Consider the following 21,602-nt stretch of genomic DNA (forward strand, 5'->3'; position numbering starts at 1 on the left):
ATCAATTGAGCCTAAGATTATATTTTCTCTTGCGAGATTTATTTTATGATTTGGGTATTGTTTTTGCTTTGTTTTTTTGTGGGTAATCATTTTAATGGATTTGAATTAATATCAAATAAATTGCGGTCAGCTGACATCAACAATTACATTAATTATGATAAAAAACACCATCTATTTTTTTTCTCTCCGTCAGAAACAATGTTTGGTTGTGAACCTATCATAAAACTCAAAAGACACTGATACAATCTTGGTACTTTTTTTTTTTTTTATATTTTGTGGTTGTTTTTAGTTGATATTCATCCAACAACATTCACATCAATATTAAACAGCAAAAAAAAAAAGAGGTGGATCTAAAGTGTTGTTTGCTGATTCTTGATCTGTCAAGGATTATTTTTTTTTTTGTTTTTTTTTTTCTGAATCCTTTTTCAATTTCTTTTTCTTTTGATGCCACATTGCAGTGATATGATGAAGCTTGAAAAACAAACAACAAAAAAAAAATTCTTTTGATTTTTCGGCATTTAAAAATGAAAATTTCTAAAGAAAAAAAGAAATTTCATTCGGAGCCACCTTCGTCATGTTGGACATGAAAATGAATAAAAAAAAATCAAGTCTTGATAAACTAAAATGGTGGTTTTGCTTTGAAATCATAAAATATCCAAAATAGCAGCTATTTTGAATAGTTTTAGGCAGTAGTTGGATAGTAGTTTTTCAGTAATTTTTCAAATTTTTGATTTGTTGGCAACCTTTTTTTTTTCGCAATTTTTTTTTCAACTGTAAAAGACCCACTTGATGAGAGTTTGGTAGCGCAAATGGCGAAGAAATCAAGATTTTGATTTAGTTTTTTCATTTTTTTTTTATTTTTTTTCTTCTCATCCGACGACGATGAATCCTACCTTGTATGAGCCCATCCCATCCCTCTCGTAAACCAACCAAGTCTCTCACAGCTGTGCTACTGTATGATATAAAAAGCATTGTACAATCTTTTTAAATTCATTCTAATATATATCATCTTTACAGATACAGATAACTAAAATGTTCTCTATTCGTGCTGTAGCTTTAGTTGCAAGCATTGTTTTATTGGCTGTTGCCAGCAATGCTGCCTTCACCGAACGTCAATACCAAGACTCTTTTGTTGCTTGGATGCAACAACACAACGTTAAGTACTCATCCGCTGAGTTCTCCCAACGTTTCACCATTTTCAAGAAGAACATGGATTTCGTCCAATCATGGAATGCCAAGGTAAAGATTAATTGAAAAAAAATAATCAAAATAATCAAATTTCCTCATAATAATAATTTTTTTCAAATATTAATATTGCAATTATTTTTTTTTTTAGGGGTTCATCAACTGTCCTCGGATTAAACATTTTCGCTGATATCTCCAACGAAGAGTACCAAAAGATCTACTTGGGTACCAAGATTGACGCCTCCTCATTGTACAACGCTCGTGCTCACGCCAACTTTGACCGTACTTTCAACCCACTCTCTTTGAACGCTACCGTCGATTGGAGAACCAAGGGTGCCGTAACCCCAATCAAGAACCAAGCCCAATGTGGTTCATGTTGGTCATTCTCTACCACCGGTTCCATTGAAGGTGTCCACGAACTTCAGACTGGTAATTTGGTTGCCCTCTCTGAGCAAAACTTGATCGATTGTTCCGTCGCCGAAGGTAACCAAGGTTGCAACGGTGGTCTCATGCCAAACGCTTTCGAATACGTCATCAAGAACGGTGGTATCGACACTGAAGCCTCATACCCATACACCGCCACTGGTCCAAACAAGTGCCGTTACAACCCAGCCAACATTGGTGCTACCATCTCCTCATACGTCAACGTCACCTCTAAATCCGAGTCTGCTTTGATGGCTGCTGCCAACCTTAACCCAGTTTCCGTTGCCATCGATGCCTCCCACAATTCCTTCCAATTGTACTCATACGGTATCTACTACGAACCAAAGTGCTCCCAAACTCAACTTGATCACGGTGTCCTCGTTGTTGGTTACGGTACTGGTCCACAATCCTCATCCACCACTGCCACCACCCTCTCTGGTACTGGTTCTGCCACCTCTGGTACTGTCACCTCATCTACCTCTGCCACTGGTTCCCAATCTGCCTCTGCCACCTCTGCCACCTCATCTGCCTCATCCTCTGCTTCTGGTACCTCTGCCAGCGGTAGCGGTAGCGGTTCAGCCTCGGGTTCATCATCGGGTTCATCATCTGCCTCTGGTTCTGCCTCCGGATCTGGATCTGGATCAGGAAACTCAACTGCCACCTCTGCCTCGGGTAGCGGTAGCGGTAGTGGTTCTGGTAGCGGTAGCGGTTCATCTGCCTCTGGTACCTCTGCTTCAGGTTCTGGTAACTCAACTGCCACCTCTGCCTCTGGTAGCGGTAGTGGTTCTGGTAGCGGTAGCGGTAGTGGTTCTGGTAGCGGTTCATCATCTGCTTCCTCATCTGCCTCCGGTTCATCATCTGCCTCCGGTTCATCATCTGCCTCCGGTTCTTCCTCAGCTTCAACTGGCACCACCACCACCACCACTTCACCATCTGGTAACGAAAACTACTGGATCGTTAAGAATTCATGGGGTCCAGCCTGGGGTCTCCAAGGTTACATCCTCATGTCCAAGGATAGAAACAACAATTGCGGGTATGTATTTTAAAATTTGTAAAAAAAAAAAAAAAAAAAAATACTTGAGGTGAAGAGATGCACACTGTTTTGAGTGAAAATGTATTTGTTTGTTAAAATTTAAATCAAAAATATTGTTTATATTATAATATGTAGTTTAAAACAATTAAATAGCATATTTTAAATTTGGTTTATTTTTTGCAATTTTCACTCATTAATTATTTTTTTTTATTTTTTTTTTACAATAATCAATATTTATGTATACATTTACTAATACTATCTTTTTCATTAATCATCAGTATCTCGACTATGGCTTCATATCCAGTTGCTTAAATTATATTATTTAAATAAAATAATAAACCAATATTATCTGTTATTCAATTGTATTTACACTTAGCACAAGAGAAAATTTTTTTATGTCCATGTTTTTCATTTTTTTATTTTTTTTTTCAATGCTTTTCCAGTAAAGTTAAAATAAAAACATGACCAATTAAAAGTATTAATATCTTGTTTCAATTGTTCAATTGTAAGAAATTAAGTTTAAATCTATGGCGCCAACAGAGAAGTAGAGATAGGATAACCCTGCTTAACTTCCCAATAAATATCGGACGGAATGGAAATGAATAGCACATAAGCAGAGGAACATCTGCGTTGACATAATTAGTTCTGGAATACCAACATAATTATTATCATATTAAAACAATGCATACCAACTATTTAATATCATCAATGCGCTCGGGCGACACCAGTATTATAGATTCACATTCATAATCACCAAACTTGAAAGAAGAACTCTATTAACAATAAGACGTTCTAAGAGTTATTCTACCAGACAAAGTCACCCGTTGCAACTCAATTTGAATAAGCTACTTGGTTATATATCGATGATGAGAAGATCAAGAGTGACAATATATCCGAAGTTCATCTCGCCATGGCTATCAACATCCTTCAAGTTAACATCTATGCACTCACATTATACTAATAGACATCAATCAACAGCTAAAAGTTTACAGTGCATTCTCATCTTCATCAACAAATCCACAACAGTCGAATAACTGTTAATGCTTCAATTGAACTAACTAACTAAAATGCATGCATACACATTAAAATATTATAAATTGGCCATAACTTTTTATTGTGATTTTTGATAAAATTTGTATATCACCATCACTTTTTATTTTATTTTATTATTTATTTTTGTCATAGTTAATATCTTCATTCTTATTGATTATATAAGTCAATAAGTCATAATACTCATTTAATTAGTATAGATGTTATCAATCATTCAATAGTAACAAAAAATAAAAAAAATAAAAGTATAAATTTAAACTAAAAAGAAAGCAGATATCCAACCATGTTATACTTCAAATAGTATCAATAGACCATTGTCATCAGTGGGATAAAAAAATATTTCTTTCATTCTATCATCATCGACACAGCAATCAAACAACAACAACATCAAAAACAATGTAAGTAACTTTGATAAAAATATAATCTTTTTTTTGATTAATGTTTATTAATATTCAAAATAGCAATCATCTACATTATTGTTTTCCAATGGTGTTAGTGGTCGATAGAATGTCGGCTTCAAGTGGCACTGCTGTCTGAGGAACTACACTGTACTAATAGCAGTTAAGTTGGTAGCAGAAGTATTGTAATGAATTCTAGATTCCGGGATCACCCATTCCACCAAGTTGAAAGTAAACTATTTCGTACAACCAACATCACAAAATTAAATATGTATCACAAATAAGCGAGCACATATATTGTTTGAATCAGTGCCGGTAAAAAGGTATAGACGCATTTTCAAATTTAGATGTTAGCATTCACTGGTTAATTATTTATTTATAGGTTTTAAATTTTATTGTAAAGAAAGATCATTGTATGTCAAAAGGACCATTCAGAGCACTCTTTAAAGATGAAGCTTTGAGAAAGCGTGAACATATGGATTAATTTTAGCAGCATAGGTCCAATCTGTTTGTAGAGACTCTCTCATGAATATCAGTATTCAAAACATGGTTTGTTCCTACAGGATGTGTGGCAAAGCTTGAAGGTAGCAAATAGATTATCAATTGAGATGCGGTAGTTCTGAGTTCTCTGGCCAGTTTGTACGGTAATAGAGCTGCTTGACTTCCCAACATGAACAAACATGTGCTTCCAATATATACAGTCATTCGACACAGAGTGAACGCTTGAGTATGTCGAATCGAATAGAATAATGATAGATTCCATGTTGCCGCTGTTTCATTGATCTCCTCAAGAGTATATTATTGTTATATATCAGTCTGCCAGGATGAAGCTGTTCTGGAAATCATTGGTGACATGACGTAAGACAGCTGTAAGTCTAGCACTAATCACATTGCTCAAAAGCTTGTAATCTGATAATAATAATTTCATTACTAACTAGTTAATTATTTATGTTGTAATTTGATACCAATAGGTTGGCTACCGATACCTCCAAACAATCAACATTGGAGTGAAGAGTTTTCAATCAACAATCAGAACAACACTCTTAAAGCACGACAGGACTTTAAGACAGCACCACAACAAACAGGAAGCTACATGAAATACTACCTTGAATCAGCTTTTTGGTCAGCTACACATCAAAACGATTACCAATACTGTAAAACACTGTTTTAGTAAATCACAAAAAAACCATAAAATATGAAAATATGAGAATCTTGCTGGGGTTCAAAAGTAACTACCTACTTTTACCATATATAGGCGCTTTATTTTCAATTATTTTTATAAAAATCATGCCAACAAAGTGTGAGATAGGGGTTTAAATCATTTTTTTAGACGTACGAGTCGCCGAAGTGTATGAAATAAAGAGAATAGTTTTATATATACGTTTTAATGTTCACTATTTTACAAATACATTCCATTGTAAGAAGGTTCATCAGTGTGATGGTTGTGGAGCAGATCATAATTAGTTAACTTCCCTTTTGGCTAGCGGGAAACCCATTGATTTTTTTTTTTTTTTTTTTTTTTTTGCAAAAAAAGATTTGTTGACTCATGATCAATCAACAAATTGCAGGTATTGATATTAACCTGCTAGTTCGTGTTTTATGTTATATTTACATTCTCACACAGGCCGTGAGAAATATAGCCAATAAAATGTTATTATTATTATTATTATTATTATTATAATTATTAATATTATTATTATTATTATTATTATAAATTATTAATTAATAAGTTGAGTAGTATTACGATAGAATAGATCTAACAGTAGTTGCGTGTTGATGAACAACAGTATAAAGTGGTGGCACGTAGTTGGAAGGATTAAGATTCCAATCAGATTTAAATTTACGCGTTAATGCAGAGCAATCGACAGTGACTCCTTGGGAGATTGAATTAGCGATCGTGAAGTTAAGCTTGTGGTAATTGGCATCGATTAATTTGGTGTAATGGGTGACTGCTCTCTTGACGGTATTTTCCAGCTTGTAATGGGTACCATCACCAAACATTTCACAGGACAGCGCCTGCCATAACGAATGTACGATAGCAGCAGTAAGGTACCCATTGATAATCCATCATCAACACGTTACGCATGCGGTATTAATGGGTTTATTGGTTTAAAATGCGTTGTCCGGGAATCGAACCCGGGTCTCCTGCTTGGTAGGCAAGAATTCTGCCACTAGACCAACAACGCTTGATGATGTGTTTTTTTAATCATTACTTTTTTAATTGAATTGTCTTAATTCCTTTACCCCTCTTCTCGACCCAAAAACTAGAGTGTCCTCAGGCAAATAATGAACCATCTTGTAAAGACACTTAAGCATTATGATTATCAACAAACATTTGTGATCATTGGCTGAATAAATCACACTTGTAAATGGAGAGTCAATGACTGAGCAACTGTACTTGAAAGCTATAGAATGTGATCCATCGAAATCCGGTGAATATAAAAACCTTTGAGTCACACTTTCAGGTGGTGAATCAATCAGCCTTAGTGATGGACAGTCAATGACAAAACAACAGCTATAGTTGAAAGCAATAGAATGTGATCCAACCAAATCCAACTATTACTCTAACCTTGCAACGTTGGTTTCAAGTGGTGAATTAATCACACTTAAAGATGGACAATCAATGACTGAGCAGCAACTATAATTGAAAGCATTATAATGTGATCCAACTGATTCTAACTATTTCTCTAGGATTGCATAGACACTTTCAAGTCGTAAAACAATCAATGACAAAAGACAACTATAGTTGAAATCAATAGAATGTGATCTAACCAATTCCGAACATTACTATGAGCTCGCAATGATTATTCTGGGAGGTGAATCAATCACACTAAACAATGGACAATCAATGACAAAACTACAACTATTATTGGAATCACTATTTTAGAATAAAAGTAATAACAATATTTTTCCAAAAAAAAATTCGATCTATAACTTCATTCTCTTCTTGCTATCCTTATACGATTTATTAACGAATACACTTATTGCTCAGTGACAAGTTGTAGTTAGAAAGTATGTTTTATTTATTTATTGTGTTTTCTTTCTATTTGATTTATTTACACCTCTAATGTATGCCTTGGAATAGAATGCTCCAAAGAGGAACAACATTGAGAACATGTAGATGATCATACCGTAGAACATCCAATGTGGGAATGGGCAATCGTTATACAATACATAGATCGATGAAAATAGATTAATAATAAATTGAATCAATTGTAATTGTGTTAGATAACGCTAGAAGAATGATAATTTAAAAAAAAAAAGAAATATTAGAAAATCAATGATAAGTTATATATTTTTAGAATCAATGGTTGAACATACCTTCCACCAAACATCAATCTTCAAAGCAGCCAATAGATAATAACCGTACATGACTACATGAATGAACGAGTTGATCATTGCAGAGAAATATGCATCACCACCTGGTGTCCAATTTGCACCGATCCACCACAAGAAGAAAATCGAGGAGTGGTGATAAACATGAAGGAACTGTTGTTATTAGAAATAGAATACATTAGTCACCAAAGTTATTTGGTATAGATTGATATGAGTTGTGAATCTACCTACTGATACTTGATCGAACTTCTTTCTTAAAATCATAAATACTGTATCCATCATCTCGATTGATTTCGAGAAAAAGAATAACCACAAGACTTTGGCCATCTGAATTTCTAATGATTAGTAATCTTCTTATGATGTTGAAACCAAACTAATCTAATCTCTAGATCCTATACTTACACCAATACCTTTATCAGAGTAATCGACAGCATTACACATCAAAGAGTAATCGTTGATGTATGCTTGATAAGCAGTTTCAATTGTGATGTAAATGCTTATCAGGAGGAGAATGAGATTGTGTAAAATGAGTGGGATTTTCAAATCGAATGGTTTTCTGTTGGCCATGATCTTTTTACCGACGACCACAAACACCAAATAGGCAGCGATCAGATAGAGCATCTCATTTGGTCTATTCAAGAATGGCCAATGCATAACTCTTTCATCTAAACAAATAAAAGTAGAGATAGTAGTGTATATTTAGAAATTAGATACTATCTCTAAATTGAATCATCCAATGATTTTTACAAACCTCTTCTGGCTAGATAATAATCATATCTTTCAACTAAAAAGTCAACATATTCCTTGACATATGTTGTAGCCATTTTTATCTATCTATCTAATTCAATCTTTATTGGGTAATAAAGTTTAATGAAATGATGAATAGAATTATGATTGAGTTGTTATTAAAATAAAAAAACAAAACATAAAAAAAAACTTAAAGCCTGGTAAAGATAAACAATGAAAAAAAACGAGTTGATCATTTTTTTTTTTCAAAAAAATCTTTTTTTTATAGACACATAAATCAGAACTTTCCTTTTTCGATCTAAATTGATGATCCAATAACAAAAAACAACAAAAAATTTTATGTTTGGAATTTAAATAATTCCGATATTATATTATAATATTCAAAAAAAAAATCTTTATTTCAAACAAAGATTTCAAAATAATATATAATTGAATAACTTTTATAAATTCAATCTTTAAGAAAGAAATAATTTGATTTTGTTTTTTTTTTAAAAAAAAGAAATTTCATTTTAATTATTTTTTATTTTATTTTTTTCTGTTGTGCCACTAAAAAAATATTGAAAATTTATTCTTTTTTTTCATTATTTTTTCATATATAATTATTAATTTAAAACACACACAATAACAACAAAAGATGTCAGATGGTCCAAAATTAAGAGACGCTGCCAAGTCTGGTGATGAGGAAAACGTTAGAAAGGTACCTAAAAATCTGCAGATACTGCACTTATTTTAATTTGTTTTAGGTGCTAACACTGTCATCTTAATAGTTAGCTGCAGGTGGTCCAGATGTTGTGAACTACAGAGATAAAGTTGGATACACTCCATTACACATGGCTGCAATGTATGAATCATTTTAAAACTATTTATAATCCATTAAAACATTCATACATACTACCATTCGAATATAATCGATCATTTATATTGAATCAACTCTTTAATCGAATCGAAATGGTGGTGATGAAAGGATGAAAGAAAGAAAGGAATGATAATCAGAGACGATCGATCATATTCTATTATTGTATGGATTTATAGTTCACAAGGTCATTAATCAATCTATTTGTAATTATAGGTTCGGACACTCAACTATCTGTCAAATTCTATTGGAAAATGGTGCTGATAAAACTATTCTTTCATCCGATAATGAAACCGCTGCTGATGTTGCAAAGGTAATTCATCTACTTTTTAAACTTAATTGATTCTCATATATTCTTACTAATAATCTTTCTTTTATGATAATATTTATTATATAATTTTATAGGGTCTCACTATTAGTAATATGATCAACAATTTCAAAAAGAACTAGAGATAATCGATTATTATATTTCATATCAATTAATAACAAACAAAACATCAACAAATACACCATGCACTTCGAATGTAAATCGCCGATCACCAATCAAACCAAATCAACAAAACCTAACATAATAAAACTCCTTTATGTTGTACTACTATTATAAAATCATTAAAATATATATAAACAAACAATAAAGAATTTTCTCTTTAAAAAGTTTATATTAAAACAACAAAAAGTATACTGTTTGTTATAATAAAATAATGAATATGATTATAAAAAATATTTTAATTAAAAATAGAATAGAAACTTTCATAGTTTATTTATGTTTTGTTTTAAAAAAAAAGAGGTGGATACCACAGCAATCAAATTATACCTAGTTGAAAACTGTTTTATGTTAAAGAATAAGATTAGTATAATATAATAAGATTAGATTTTACACATGTGTGTGGAAAGCAAATTAATAGTAAACAAATTGATGATATGATAATCTAAAGTCAGACATCTCCAGAAGAGAACTTTCAAATCTTATGAAGCTTTGAGTGGAAAAAGGGTTCAACTGATTCCAAACAAAGCCTAATAATAAACTGGTTCATCATTTTAGATTAAAACAACATCTTGTTCCACTGTCTATCTACACACATATTACTTAATCTTTACACTTACATTTTGTTAAAAACTACAATGAACGAAAAACATTGTAATCTTCTTATTTATCAGATCGTCAATCTCTAACTTTTCAGCTGAAAATTAATTTTTTAAAAAAAAAGGAAAAAATTTTAAAAAATAAATGTTACGTTACTGTTACTCTAAATTGAAGAACTTTTGCGAGTTGTTCAGTCGATTTAATAAAACCCCCAAATTCGTTCTTTTTGTGAATGACTAACCATCTATCGTCAACATCTATTCTCTTGATCTCAAATTGATCATCTTTATCATTCCTCTGATAGTGAATGATTTTAACGCTTTTTGGAATAGTTTTGAATTGCTCCAATGTGACACTCTGTGAAATGGTGAGTTGTTCAACACTGTTTGGTAGGAAGCTGAATCGGTGTTTGTAGTTCTTGAGGTGTATCGACCTGACTGAACGTGGTATGACATACATTGCCAGTGGTGCTGTCTGTAGAGAGATTTTGGTGTTCAGAATCAGAGTGGTCACTCCCTCTGGAATCGAACCTTCCTCGAAAGGTATGTTATAAGTATCTGGAAATTTCAACCATCTTATTGTGTTGGGAAGTATTTTTGGATAGAGGTATTGGTTGAATGCGTATCCTAGATTGAGTCGTTTCACAGAGTTTGGTATAAAGCCAAGTTCCAATTCTTTGTCGTAGAACCCAAGGTTCAATTTCTTTAGCGTCAAAGGCAGCAGTAATATCGAAGGTTTGAAGTCGAATCTGAACAGGCAAAGTGATGTTAGGTTCAATGGTATTGTGTAGTGGCAATTCTTCATGTTTTTCACTGGACTGAGACTGATATGTTTAATTGTTTTAGGCATTAGCTTATCGTCAATCAATACGGCGAAACCAATAATCTTTTCTATTTTAGGAGGAAGAGTGTCTGGTGTTACGCCAAAGTGGTAATTCATTATTGTACTTTTTAGCTTTCGAAGGTTGAGTGGAAGTGAACCGACACCAAATCCAACTGTAAAACTCTCTCCAAATGTAATTGATTGAAGTGAATCTGGAAGTTGACCGGGACTCAACCAACAGTTAAAACTACTACCAAACACCAGTTGCTCAAGATGTTTTGGTAATGAACCAATCTCCAAATTACAATTAAATTTATCGCCAAACGTTATATTTGTAATGTTTGAAGGAATTAAACTTGGTGGCAATCGGCAATTGAAATTCGTTGAGAAAACAAGGTTCGTGACAGTGGTATCATTACATACTTTCAGAATCTTTTCCATATCAATACCACTACAAAGGTAAAGATTTGTAATTGTTTTTGGGATTGTGATTATTGCTTTAGAGTTTATTAATGTATCGTCTAAAATAAAAAAAAAGATTGTGTTAAAATAAAATTAATATTTTGCCAATAGAAAAAAACTTTTTTTTTCCTAAAATAGCTATTTTTTTTGGGATGAAACTTACTAAAAATAACATAATCAAACTTTGAAATATCAATTTGAGACTCTTTACTGTTTTTTTGATAACAAAAAGTTGATTACTTTTCAACGGATTGAAGCTGGTGAGTGATGTATGTGTTAGTGATTTTGGAACTCTAGCGTGTACTATCTGTTGGTGAAAGGAATGTAAGTTGAAATCTTTGAGAAAATTTAAATTATATAGTTTAGGTGTATGATTAAAGTTGCAAAGTAAAAGATAACTATCTTTTTCAGTGAATAACTTTTTATTAATCAATGAGAGACATATCCTATCAAGGTCACTCTCAAGATATCCACAAATCTTTTGTAACAGAATATGTGGTAGACAAACCAAATTACTAAAACTATTAATATTGATATGGTTTAATCCCAACATTTTTTATAGTAAAAAATGGTTGAGCGAATGATGTAACATAAATACAATGAAAATTCTTCATTGTGAAGAAGAGGAAGATAAAAAAATATGAAAACACCATATTTATACATTTTTAATTAACTTGGATTAAATTTATCAATTGTTAATGAGAAAAAAAAAATCACCTGCTACAAAGATTTAAAATATGAGTGTATTTTTAGTTCATATTGAAGGTGAAACACTTTCTTTCAGTTAATAAGAGTCAATTCACTTTAAAAATTTTAAACAAAAACAAAATAATAGTAAATTTTAAATGATCATTTTTTTGTTTTTGATTTGTGGTGTTTTTGTTGATTGAAAAAAAAAAAAGAAAGAAAAAAACAGATAATTTTTCATCTTGATGTGGTTAAATTTGTGTTAATACCCCCAAAAAAATAATACTTTTTTCAATTTTTTTTTACTTTTTTCAACTATCAATTGATGAACCACTTGATCAAAAAAATAGATAGTTGATTGAATAATATTAATATCTTATCAATTTGGTAACCCTAGAAAAACAGTAATTTAGGACAAGTAAAATGGAACAATATAAATATTGGAATTGGAAACAACATAATTAGTAATCAAACACAATCAATTAATTATCCATCATCAATTTATCTATCTTGATTTGGTGTGTAAAATCATTCTATATATTTTATGCTTATTTATATTGTTTTTAGAATTTAAAATGTATTAATAACAATATCTAAAAACAATTAATCTAAAAAATAGTTTATTATAATTTAAACAAAAATGTTATTTAATATTAATAATAGTAATTTTAATCATAGATTAGTCCAATTTCCCCATATTCTTTTATCTAAAATAATCAATTTTATCGACTGTGACTTGGATCGTATTTGTTTTTCATTTGTTTGTAGAAAATGGTTTAATGATAGAGATCATTACTTGGTTTTTAAAGATCATAAGCCAAATTCAACACCAAAACTTCAATCTGTCGAATCTATATGGGAGTTTCATTTTTATTCCTTTAAAACTCAATTTAAATATTCCAGAAACATAAAGGAAGGTTCAAGTATTATTAACACTCTAAATGGTGCATCATTATATATTGTTGATCAAAATACTCCTTTAATTGATGATAGATATTTAAATGATTATTTTTTAAATTATGGTAAGAATAATTAATAATTATAAGATAATTTTAATTTCTTTAATAGTAAATCCTAAATTTTTTATTTTAATTTATTTATTTTTTAGAAACTATTTCAAAATCAAAAAATAATATATATATTCCAAAATCAGTTACAACTTTATATATTTATATAGATATTAATTTTTTAAAATCTATATACAATGCAATTTCAGAATCAAATGTAACATCTATAAAATTTTGTAATTTCACTCAAACCATTGTACCAGGATCAATACCTTCAAATATCAAATCAATTCATTTTGAAAACTATTTCAATTCTTTTGAAAAAAATGCACTTCCTCCATTCCTAGAGTCTCTGACATTAGCCAAAACCTACAGAGGATCTCTTAGACCAGGAGTTCTTCCACCTACACTTACCTATCTCAATGCTGGTGGTTTTAATAGAGACCTTGAAATTGGATCACTACCTCCAAAATTAAAGACTCTAATCCTTTCCAAGAAGTATAGAAGAGAGATAGCAAGAGATTTCCTACCCGATACTCTAGAGAATATCGTAAATTTCCCAATTCTCTATATCAGTCAACTACCAAATTCAGTGAAAACCATTTCATTGAAAACAACATCCAAGTCTGATTATCTTCACCATGGAGATATTCCAACAAGCATCACATCATTGACTTTTGGTAGATATCCCAAACATCTTGACCTGGCTATTGTACCACCATCTGTAAAATACCTAAAGCTAGGTGAAGTTTCCAAAGATCCTCGCTTTCTCAATCTTCCACCAACTGTTGAAGAACTTGATTTAGGTCAAACTAAATTTCGAAAACTAAAAGTTCAAGCATTATCTTCAATTAAAAAGATTACCCTATCGAATGTCAACGACCCATCTTTAGTTTGCAAACACAAGTATCCACCCGGGGTTGAGTCAATGACAATCAAATCCATTCGTAAAATACCATTTTCAACATCGTTTGTACCATTCACAGTTAAATACCTAGATATGAAGGATTTGGAGCCAGGAGCCATTGTCAATTCATCATCTATCCCAAGTTCAGTTGAAGAACTCACCATTTCAAACAACTTTTTCAAAAACTACACCAATAGAATAGAGTTGATTCCAACAACTGTGAAAACTATTAGAATGATATTAAAGAGATCAGAAAAGACACCGATTGTTTACGAAATCAGAAGGTTGAGTGATGATCAATTTATAATTCTTGCCGACTCGACATCTATTCATGGTGGTATTGCATCGCCGGAAACCATCAATTTCTTCTTTTTCACGGAATGTAACATTTTCAATCACTTTGATCTAGTCTTGAACAGTGTATTTATTAAATCCAAAAACAAATTATTTATGCACCAACTTTTTGGAAGAAGTTAACCTAACTTTATTATAACAACATTATTATTTTGTAACACCACCAATTATTTGTAACACCTATTATTATTTTGTAACATTAATTAAATTTCCAAACACATTAATGTTTGGAATTATAAATAAATAAATATTAATATTTTATTTAATCTTAATCTTTTATATTTATATATTTATAAATATTATGAAAGAATGAAGAATTTACAAAGCCTCCTTGTATGGTTGTTGAATCTCCAAGTATCAAGTATTGTAGATTACCACCACCATTATGAGCAACACGCTTGATATCATAAAACTGATAGTCACATATCAATCGAATTGTCTTGACAGAGTCAGAGATTATGTCAATGGAGTTGTTTTTAAAGAAATCCATCGAGATTGTGAGTACCTCTACTGTATCTGGTATGACATTTGGTTGCAGCTTGTGTACGAAATTTGGGATTTCAAGTGACTTTACACCGGATGGTACTACACTCTCCGAGAGGTCATAGTATTCACCCTTGAAAATCAACTCTTTCACAGTGGGTGGAATGATTCCAGGTGTAAGGTTTTCATTGAAACAGTAGTTGAACCTTAGCGACTCGACGCCATCTGGAATACTAGATGGTTCGAGTTTCTTGTTGAAATTATAAGAAAATCCAAGTGTTTTGATAGACTTTGGTAGGGTGTTTGGTTCGATCGTATTATTGTAAATTTCACCAAGTTCCAGCGATTCCACCGACTCTGGGATATGATCACTCTTTATTGGATAGTGATAGAAATTACCGAGGTTAAGTTCTTTGACAGAGCTTGGAATTACACCTGGCTCCAACGGTTGCCCGTAGTATCCGAGGTTAAGTGAAGTGATTGTATCGGGAATATCGCCCTCCGATAGAGCAGCGGGTGTCGGCGGTCGCGAGAAACTGACGGTTCTAACGGATGCCGGTAGCTGATCGAGATAGTTTATCGGATAGTTTCGAATGGTTTTAACATTCTTTGGTAGTATATCGCCTGTCAGTTTCATTTGATAGTCTCGACCAAACTCGATAATCTTTAGATTGGGAGGCAGCGAACCGACAACCAGTTGCTGATTGAAATGCCATCCAAAGCTAATGAGTTCCAGAGTAGATGGGAGGATACCTGGTGTTAACGGGTGATTAAAGTTTCTTCTGAAAAACAACTTCTCCAACTGTGATGGAAGACTCTTGTATTCCAAAGGTCGATTATAGTTTAACCCAAACCTTATTGTCTTTACAGATTCCGGAATGGTTCCTGGTTCGATCGGTTGATTATAGTCATCACCAAAGCAAATATAGGTTACATTTGATTGTGCCAATGCTTTTGCCAATATATCGATTCTCCTATTGAAACTATCGGAAAAATAGATGTTGGTAACCGATTTAGGTATAATTAAATTATTAGCAGTACCTAATTCATCTAAAATTAAATTAAAGAGTAAGTATTATTATTTTTGCTAATCATTAATTATTATTTACCATAGTTTAAAAAATAATCATTTAAATCAAATAGATTTCCAATGTTTAGATTATCCAACTCTTCACGATTACCAAAAAGTAGTGAACAATCAGCTTTACTATCTCTCGAGTATTCTATTTGTTTACGAAAAGAGTTTAATTTGAAATCTTTGAGATCATTAAGCGATACACTCTTTAATAGGTAGCTACTTTGAAATAAAAGATAATGATCTCTTTCAAAATAGAATCGCCTACATATCAAACTAAAACAAATCCTATCAATATTATCTTCTAAATTATTAATTATCTTTGTTAATAATATATGTGGTAGTTTTATAAAAAGATTATTATTATTGTTATTATTATTATTGTTGTTGTTTATCATTTTTGTAATAAAAATAAACTATTAATTATTTAACAAAAAATTAATAATGTACAATATTTGTCTTTATACATTCTTTTGAAATTCTCAAAAAGTGCACTAAATAATATAAAAAAATTTTAAAAATGTAAAATTAAGATCTTAATGTTTTGAAATTCTTAGAAAAAATATGTTTTTTTTTTAAATTGTCTTCAAATGAATGAATGAAAACCAAAATAATTAATAGAATTAAATTAATTTATAGTTTAGATATTATTCTTTTTTTTAAATAAATTGAAATGAATATATTGGATGATGATTTCGATGAAAAGTTAATTAGAGCATGTAGATCATCAGCATATCAACCATCATTCTCACAGTTATTGGCGGTGCCCGCTCAACATCAGACACTTTCACAGAGTACATTATCACAGTTGACCTCTGTCAATAATATAAATAGTAATAATAATCATAATAGTAATGAACAACTAGATGATCTACTTAAAGATGTTGATCAAAGTGCAATAGATGATTTCTTAATGAAAAGAATTGAATTATCAAAACCGATATTCGATTACTTGAAATCAATATTAAAAGCATATCAACAACATCAACAAATTATATTACAACAACAAAATCAGGACAATGAAGACAATGACGATGATCAACCTTCGAATAGTTCGTCATCTTTGAAATTCACAAGAGCCAACATTATATGTAACTTTTTACAAGTCATCATTGAATCTAATCATTCAAATCATATCAATGAAAAAGATTTAATACAATGTATAGATCTTATACTTTCAGAGGTAAAAACCACTATTTTTATAAAAGATAACAAACTTCAAAAAAAACTAATTCTTTTTTTTTTCTATTTAAATATATTAAGTGTGACTCTTTAGAAGTAAGAGAATTACAAGATATTATTAGTTTAATAACAAAGCATGTTGAAACTAATACAAAGTCACCAATCTATCTATTGTTGGCGAAATGTATGATGCTACGTGGTCAGTTAAAGTCAAACGATTCTTCAAACAATGAAGAACATATGGAGTATCAAACGAATACAATAACAAGTATAGTTTCTTCCAACTGGCCAAAACAAACATTTATTACAATCATTGAATCACTCAATGATCTTCCACTCTCAAAGAAACATTTAGAAGATATTATAAACAAAATTAAAGAGTATGTTTAATTTATAAAAATAATGATTAATATGTATTAAACAAATTACTAATCAAATCGATCTATATTATTATTTTTAATTTTCTTTTTTTTTTTAGTGATTTACCATCAATTGGATATCCAGATTTACCAAGTGTTTCACATCAATTATTATTATTATCATCACAAGGTTTGAAGGGAATGATTCTCAAAGTGATATGCGATCATTTCGTACAGGAAGAGACAACCAAGAATCCAGGCAATGAACAGCTTATGATGATAGAATCAACTGTTATTTTACAGATCAGCTTTGCTATTAAACAGGATATGGATATTGGAAAAGAGTATATCAAGATGAACCAAACACTATCACCATTTAACATTGCACTGCTTCTCACCATCTCAAAGATACCTAGATTCAAAGTACAGGTATTGAATACACTTAAATCACTACTGATGAATCATTATAAGTATGACCCGATGTTGGCAGAGCAGATATTGACTTCGACCGTTGCCAACACCTCTGTCAGTTGGCAACTCATAGTTGAACCACTAGTTTGGTTTGCAGTCTTTTTGATGGATTCCAATGCACTGGTTATCAACGATCAGATTCGAGGTATCAGAAGACTCGGTACGGAAATATTGTTCCAGCTGTTCACTATACATGAGAATGTAAGTGAGCGGGTAATCGATGAGATTATCGGTAGAATTCAGATGAAAGCTGACAACTTGCAGTGTTGGTTCAATTTGCTCAACAAGATCTGTACTCGTAGTCCACATGCCCTGATCAAGTCGGTACCAAAACTCAAAGAGTCGTTCGAGTACATTCAGTATTTCTCAACAAACACAGTGCAACAGCTGATCATGTCGTTCGATCTTTTGTTACCTTTGGTTCCGTCTTTTCTCGACTCTATCATTCTCACACTAAAGAAATCGATGTTCAAGCGTGAGTTGGAAGCGAGATCCAGTGCCATCGGTGGATTCCTACAGCTACTAAAGAACATCTCAAACAACAGACCACTCGATACTCTTGGTATTGAGATTCTCGGTATTATCAAGCGTGGACTGAACCAACAAGGTCCGATTCGTGCGCAGCTATACACTGGACTGAAGGATCTAGTTCAGGCACGTCCACATATCGGCGAGTATGTTTGTGATTTGCTTTTGTTACAGTTCTCCAATTACTTTGATGCCAACAACAAGACAACTCCACCTATATCTCTTGGAAGCTGCATAGAGTTGGGACAAGACAGTTGGACCATTGCAGAGCCAATCGACAAGCTTGTACATTGTATTCAACTGTGTCTCAGAGTAACACGTACCACCAGTCGACAAGCTGGCGAAAGTAGTCAACGATCTCAAGCTGCACTATCTTCCTCCTCGTCATTGGCACCGGTTAACAAGCACTCTTTTGAATTACTACGTGATGTATTCAACAAGTTTGCAAAGGAAATGATATCAACAGAGTTTAGCGAATATAGGGAGATATCTTCCAAGTCTGAAACTTCGAAAACCTGTGCTGGATTACTGATGGGTGTTATCGAGTCATTGATAGAGTATGCAGTCACCAAAGTATCGCTTACCAATACCAATGACAAGTTTGTAACGATTCTCAAATTGTTTGCTGTTTACACTCATGCCAAGTCTGAAGTAAACAGCGATGCAAACCAAACAAAGTCTGGTAAGGGTGGAAAGAAAGGAGGTGGTAGTAAAAAGAGAAAGATTGACGAGGATGAAGATGAATTCGATCCAGATGAAGAGATGAAGGATGTTGGAGCTAGTAAACCCAAATCAAAGAGTGGAGCAAGTAAAGGATCGAGTGCAAATTCAAAGGAATTGCTTAAAAGTACGCTGTCATCGGAATGTATAAAGGAACTTTTCAACTTTATGAAATCGATCGACACCTCTCAGATGAAATTACAAGAGCACGACAAATACGACAGTTTCTCACATTTCATTTATCAATCATGTTTGGAGTATCTCACAAAGATGTTTGTTGAATCAAAGCAATATTTGGATACCCACATTGAGTCTGCAAATCCAAGTGAGAACATTGTCAAACAGAATCTCAACTTTTGTCGTGCAGTTCTACCTCATTTGAACCATGGACTTAATAAAGGTGGATGGGAGGAACCAAAGTTAAACTCAAAGATAATACCTACTCATACATTAATATTATCTTGTTTAGATTTAATTGTAAGTCTATAGAAACAAATATAGATTAGAAATTAGTTTAGTTTATTAACTTTTTTAATTTATTAGTTTAAATTTATTAAAGATTTTGGAACTGAAAAGAATTTGGGTACATGTTTAACCAATGATCCATTACCAAAACCAAAACAAATAGAAGATGCTATCAAGAGTGAGATCAAACGTTTAGAGGATGTTTGTCAAGATACAGCAATTGCTCATGCATTCTGGGGTGATGCCGATATCATTATTGCAATCCTCTCAAAACTGTATCCCTATTTACCGGAACGTGATATTCCACAGCACCACCAGTTCATTCAAAGTCTCTATCAGATTGAAATGAAAGTAACTTCACCTACTTTTGCAGCAACTGTTGTCAGAACACTACTGGAACTCAGTAATATAGACAATGACACTATGAACATTGTCAACGATATTGCAAATCATCTGATACACAGTGAAGCTGATCAAGAAGAAGATATCGATGTCGATGACGATGATAACCTGGAGCCAAGAATATTGAACAGGAAAACTCATATTCAGGTGGAAGCAGAGTTTTTCAAACATATCAATAGTGAGATTGACAAGTCGAGAGATCTTATCGTTCAACTCAAGAAGGATTGGACACCCAATCTCACAGAGAATGCAGAGATCAAGTTGAATCGTATGAGGAATCGTATCTATGATTCGCTGTGTCTCTCTTGTCAAGCTATGGACAAACTGGCTAGAGATGTCACTCCCTATCAATTCTCTCCTCAGAGCTCTGATAAATTGTTAAAGACACTCAAGAAGCTCTTCACCATATTGACAACATTGGTATCTGCAATGACCACATTGAACTGTCATCCCAACGACAAACTGAAAACGCTAATCGAGAGCAGCTCTGAACTCTACACCAATGTACACAAGTCGATTACACAGTTTGACAATATCAACAAGAAAGACGGTTTGTCTCGATCAGAAAAAGCTAGGATTTACAGAGAAGCAAAGTTCTTACCACTTTTGGCATTCACCTTGGAGAAATACGAAGCAACCGTTATTCGCTATGAAAAGAAACTGAACATCAAAGAAAGACTGGGTCAACACTTTAAGAAAGCTGAAATCAGAGATTTCAAAATCGACAAGGAACAACTCAGACGTTTAGAAGAGAATGCAGAAGACGAAGAGGAAAAACAGAAGCCAAAGAAGAAAAAGTCAGCTCCCAAACCAAAGGCAACAGTTGTAAAGAAGAAAACACAAACTAAAAAGAAACCCACGGCACCAAAAGGAAGATTAACTTCAAAGAGAGGTGGTAGTAGAGGTGGTGCAACTAGAAGAAGAGGACGTAATGATGAAGATGAAGAGGGAGAAGATGAAGATCAATACAATAATGATGATGATGAAGATGATGATAACAATAACTATGATGATTAATACAATTTAAATAAATTAAAAAATTGATTTGACATGTAAGAGATTTTAAAAATGTAAGAAAGTTCATCTTTAGGATTTGTTTTTTTTTTTTAAGTATACTTGTACTACCATTACTGATAGTCAAGGTGTAGAGATTGATATTACCCTACATTTAGTGTTTATTTGTTGGAGCAGTTCAGCCACAGGCCGGCTGAAATTGCCTTAATTTTTGGATAAGGGATGTTCCCATTGACTTGGCAGACGGAGTTTAAGTAGTCCGCATGCGGAACCAACATGTTTAAAAGTTTAAGATGCGTTGTCCGGGAATCGAACCCGGGTCTCCTGCTTGGTAGGCAAGAATTCTGCCACTAGACCAACAACGCTTTGATTTTTAATGAATCAAAATTTTATTTATTTAAATGTCTCTGGTTTTTATTTCTAAACTTTTTTAGTTATTGAAAACCCACAAAATAATTAAAAAAAGATAATTAATAAATTGAATCTCATTAGGAATAAAATTGAATATCTCACTTCTCCCTTTTCAAATGCTATTGTCGATAATATAATTTAAAT

The 21,602-nt window shown here is 32.3% G+C and overlaps 7 protein-coding genes and 2 non-coding genes across 9 annotated transcripts; 4 read left to right on the forward strand and 5 right to left on the reverse strand.

The window, feature by feature from the left end:
* Positions 1-1,032: 1,032 nt before the first annotated feature.
* Positions 1,033-4,573, forward strand: PPL_03780 (cysteine proteinase; the record flags this gene model as incomplete). Its single annotated transcript, XM_020574703.1, has 4 exons — positions 1,033-1,160; positions 1,337-2,645; positions 3,958-4,014; positions 4,472-4,573. The coding sequence occupies 4 exons, from the start codon at positions 1,033-1,035 to the stop codon at positions 4,571-4,573; spliced, it is 1,596 nt and encodes a 531-aa protein (XP_020435117.1).
* A 1,631-nt stretch (positions 4,574-6,204) lies between these two features.
* PPL_03781 lies at positions 6,205-6,275 on the reverse strand. The gene has a single exon. It is a non-coding gene; the product is annotated as a tRNA-Gly (tRNA).
* Positions 6,276-6,291: 16 nt separating this feature from the next.
* Positions 6,292-8,249, reverse strand: PPL_03782 (elongation of very long chain fatty acids protein; the record flags this gene model as incomplete). The annotated part of the gene is made up of 7 exons (XM_020574704.1): positions 6,292-6,301; positions 6,659-6,768; positions 7,150-7,323; positions 7,411-7,578; positions 7,603-7,752; positions 7,828-8,090; positions 8,177-8,249. 7 exons carry the CDS (start codon positions 8,247-8,249, stop codon positions 6,292-6,294), a joined length of 948 nt encoding a protein of 315 aa, XP_020435118.1.
* Positions 8,250-8,806: 557 nt separating this feature from the next.
* PPL_03783 (ankyrin repeat domain-containing protein) lies at positions 8,807-9,475 on the forward strand (the record flags this gene model as incomplete). Its single annotated transcript, XM_020574705.1, has 4 exons — positions 8,807-8,869; positions 8,940-9,013; positions 9,242-9,338; positions 9,431-9,475. 4 exons carry the CDS (start codon positions 8,807-8,809, stop codon positions 9,473-9,475), a joined length of 279 nt encoding a protein of 92 aa, XP_020435119.1.
* Positions 9,476-9,607: 132 nt separating this feature from the next.
* On the reverse strand, positions 9,608-12,056 carry PPL_03784 (FNIP repeat-containing protein; the record flags this gene model as incomplete). Its single annotated transcript, XM_020574706.1, has 5 exons — positions 9,608-9,620; positions 10,261-10,491; positions 10,567-11,452; positions 11,557-11,603; positions 11,992-12,056. The coding sequence occupies 5 exons, from the start codon at positions 12,054-12,056 to the stop codon at positions 9,608-9,610; spliced, it is 1,242 nt and encodes a 413-aa protein (XP_020435120.1).
* Positions 12,057-12,720: 664 nt separating this feature from the next.
* PPL_03785 (FNIP repeat-containing protein) lies at positions 12,721-14,487 on the forward strand (the record flags this gene model as incomplete). Its single annotated transcript, XM_020574707.1, has 3 exons — positions 12,721-13,102; positions 13,189-14,331; positions 14,414-14,487. 3 exons carry the CDS (start codon positions 12,721-12,723, stop codon positions 14,485-14,487), a joined length of 1,599 nt encoding a protein of 532 aa, XP_020435121.1.
* A 129-nt stretch (positions 14,488-14,616) lies between these two features.
* On the reverse strand, positions 14,617-16,304 carry PPL_03786 (uncharacterized protein; the record flags this gene model as incomplete). Its single annotated transcript, XM_020574708.1, has 3 exons — positions 14,617-15,393; positions 15,700-15,881; positions 15,941-16,304. The coding sequence occupies 3 exons, from the start codon at positions 16,302-16,304 to the stop codon at positions 14,617-14,619; spliced, it is 1,323 nt and encodes a 440-aa protein (XP_020435122.1).
* A 275-nt stretch (positions 16,305-16,579) lies between these two features.
* On the forward strand, positions 16,580-21,050 carry PPL_03787 (uncharacterized protein; the record flags this gene model as incomplete). The annotated part of the gene is made up of 7 exons (XM_020574709.1): positions 16,580-17,089; positions 17,170-17,468; positions 17,567-17,791; positions 18,057-18,119; positions 18,758-19,643; positions 19,710-20,453; positions 20,577-21,050. The coding sequence occupies 7 exons, from the start codon at positions 16,580-16,582 to the stop codon at positions 21,048-21,050; spliced, it is 3,201 nt and encodes a 1,066-aa protein (XP_020435123.1).
* A 291-nt stretch (positions 21,051-21,341) lies between these two features.
* On the reverse strand, positions 21,342-21,412 carry PPL_03788. Its single transcript has one exon. It is a non-coding gene; the product is annotated as a tRNA-Gly (tRNA).
* Between the last annotated feature and the right edge of the window lie 190 nt (positions 21,413-21,602).

This window comes from Heterostelium album (genome assembly GCF_000004825.1).
Source record: "Heterostelium album PN500 unplaced genomic scaffold PPL_contig8, whole genome shotgun sequence".
In the NCBI taxonomy this organism is placed as follows: Eukaryota; Evosea; class Eumycetozoa; order Acytosteliales; family Acytosteliaceae; genus Heterostelium; species Heterostelium album.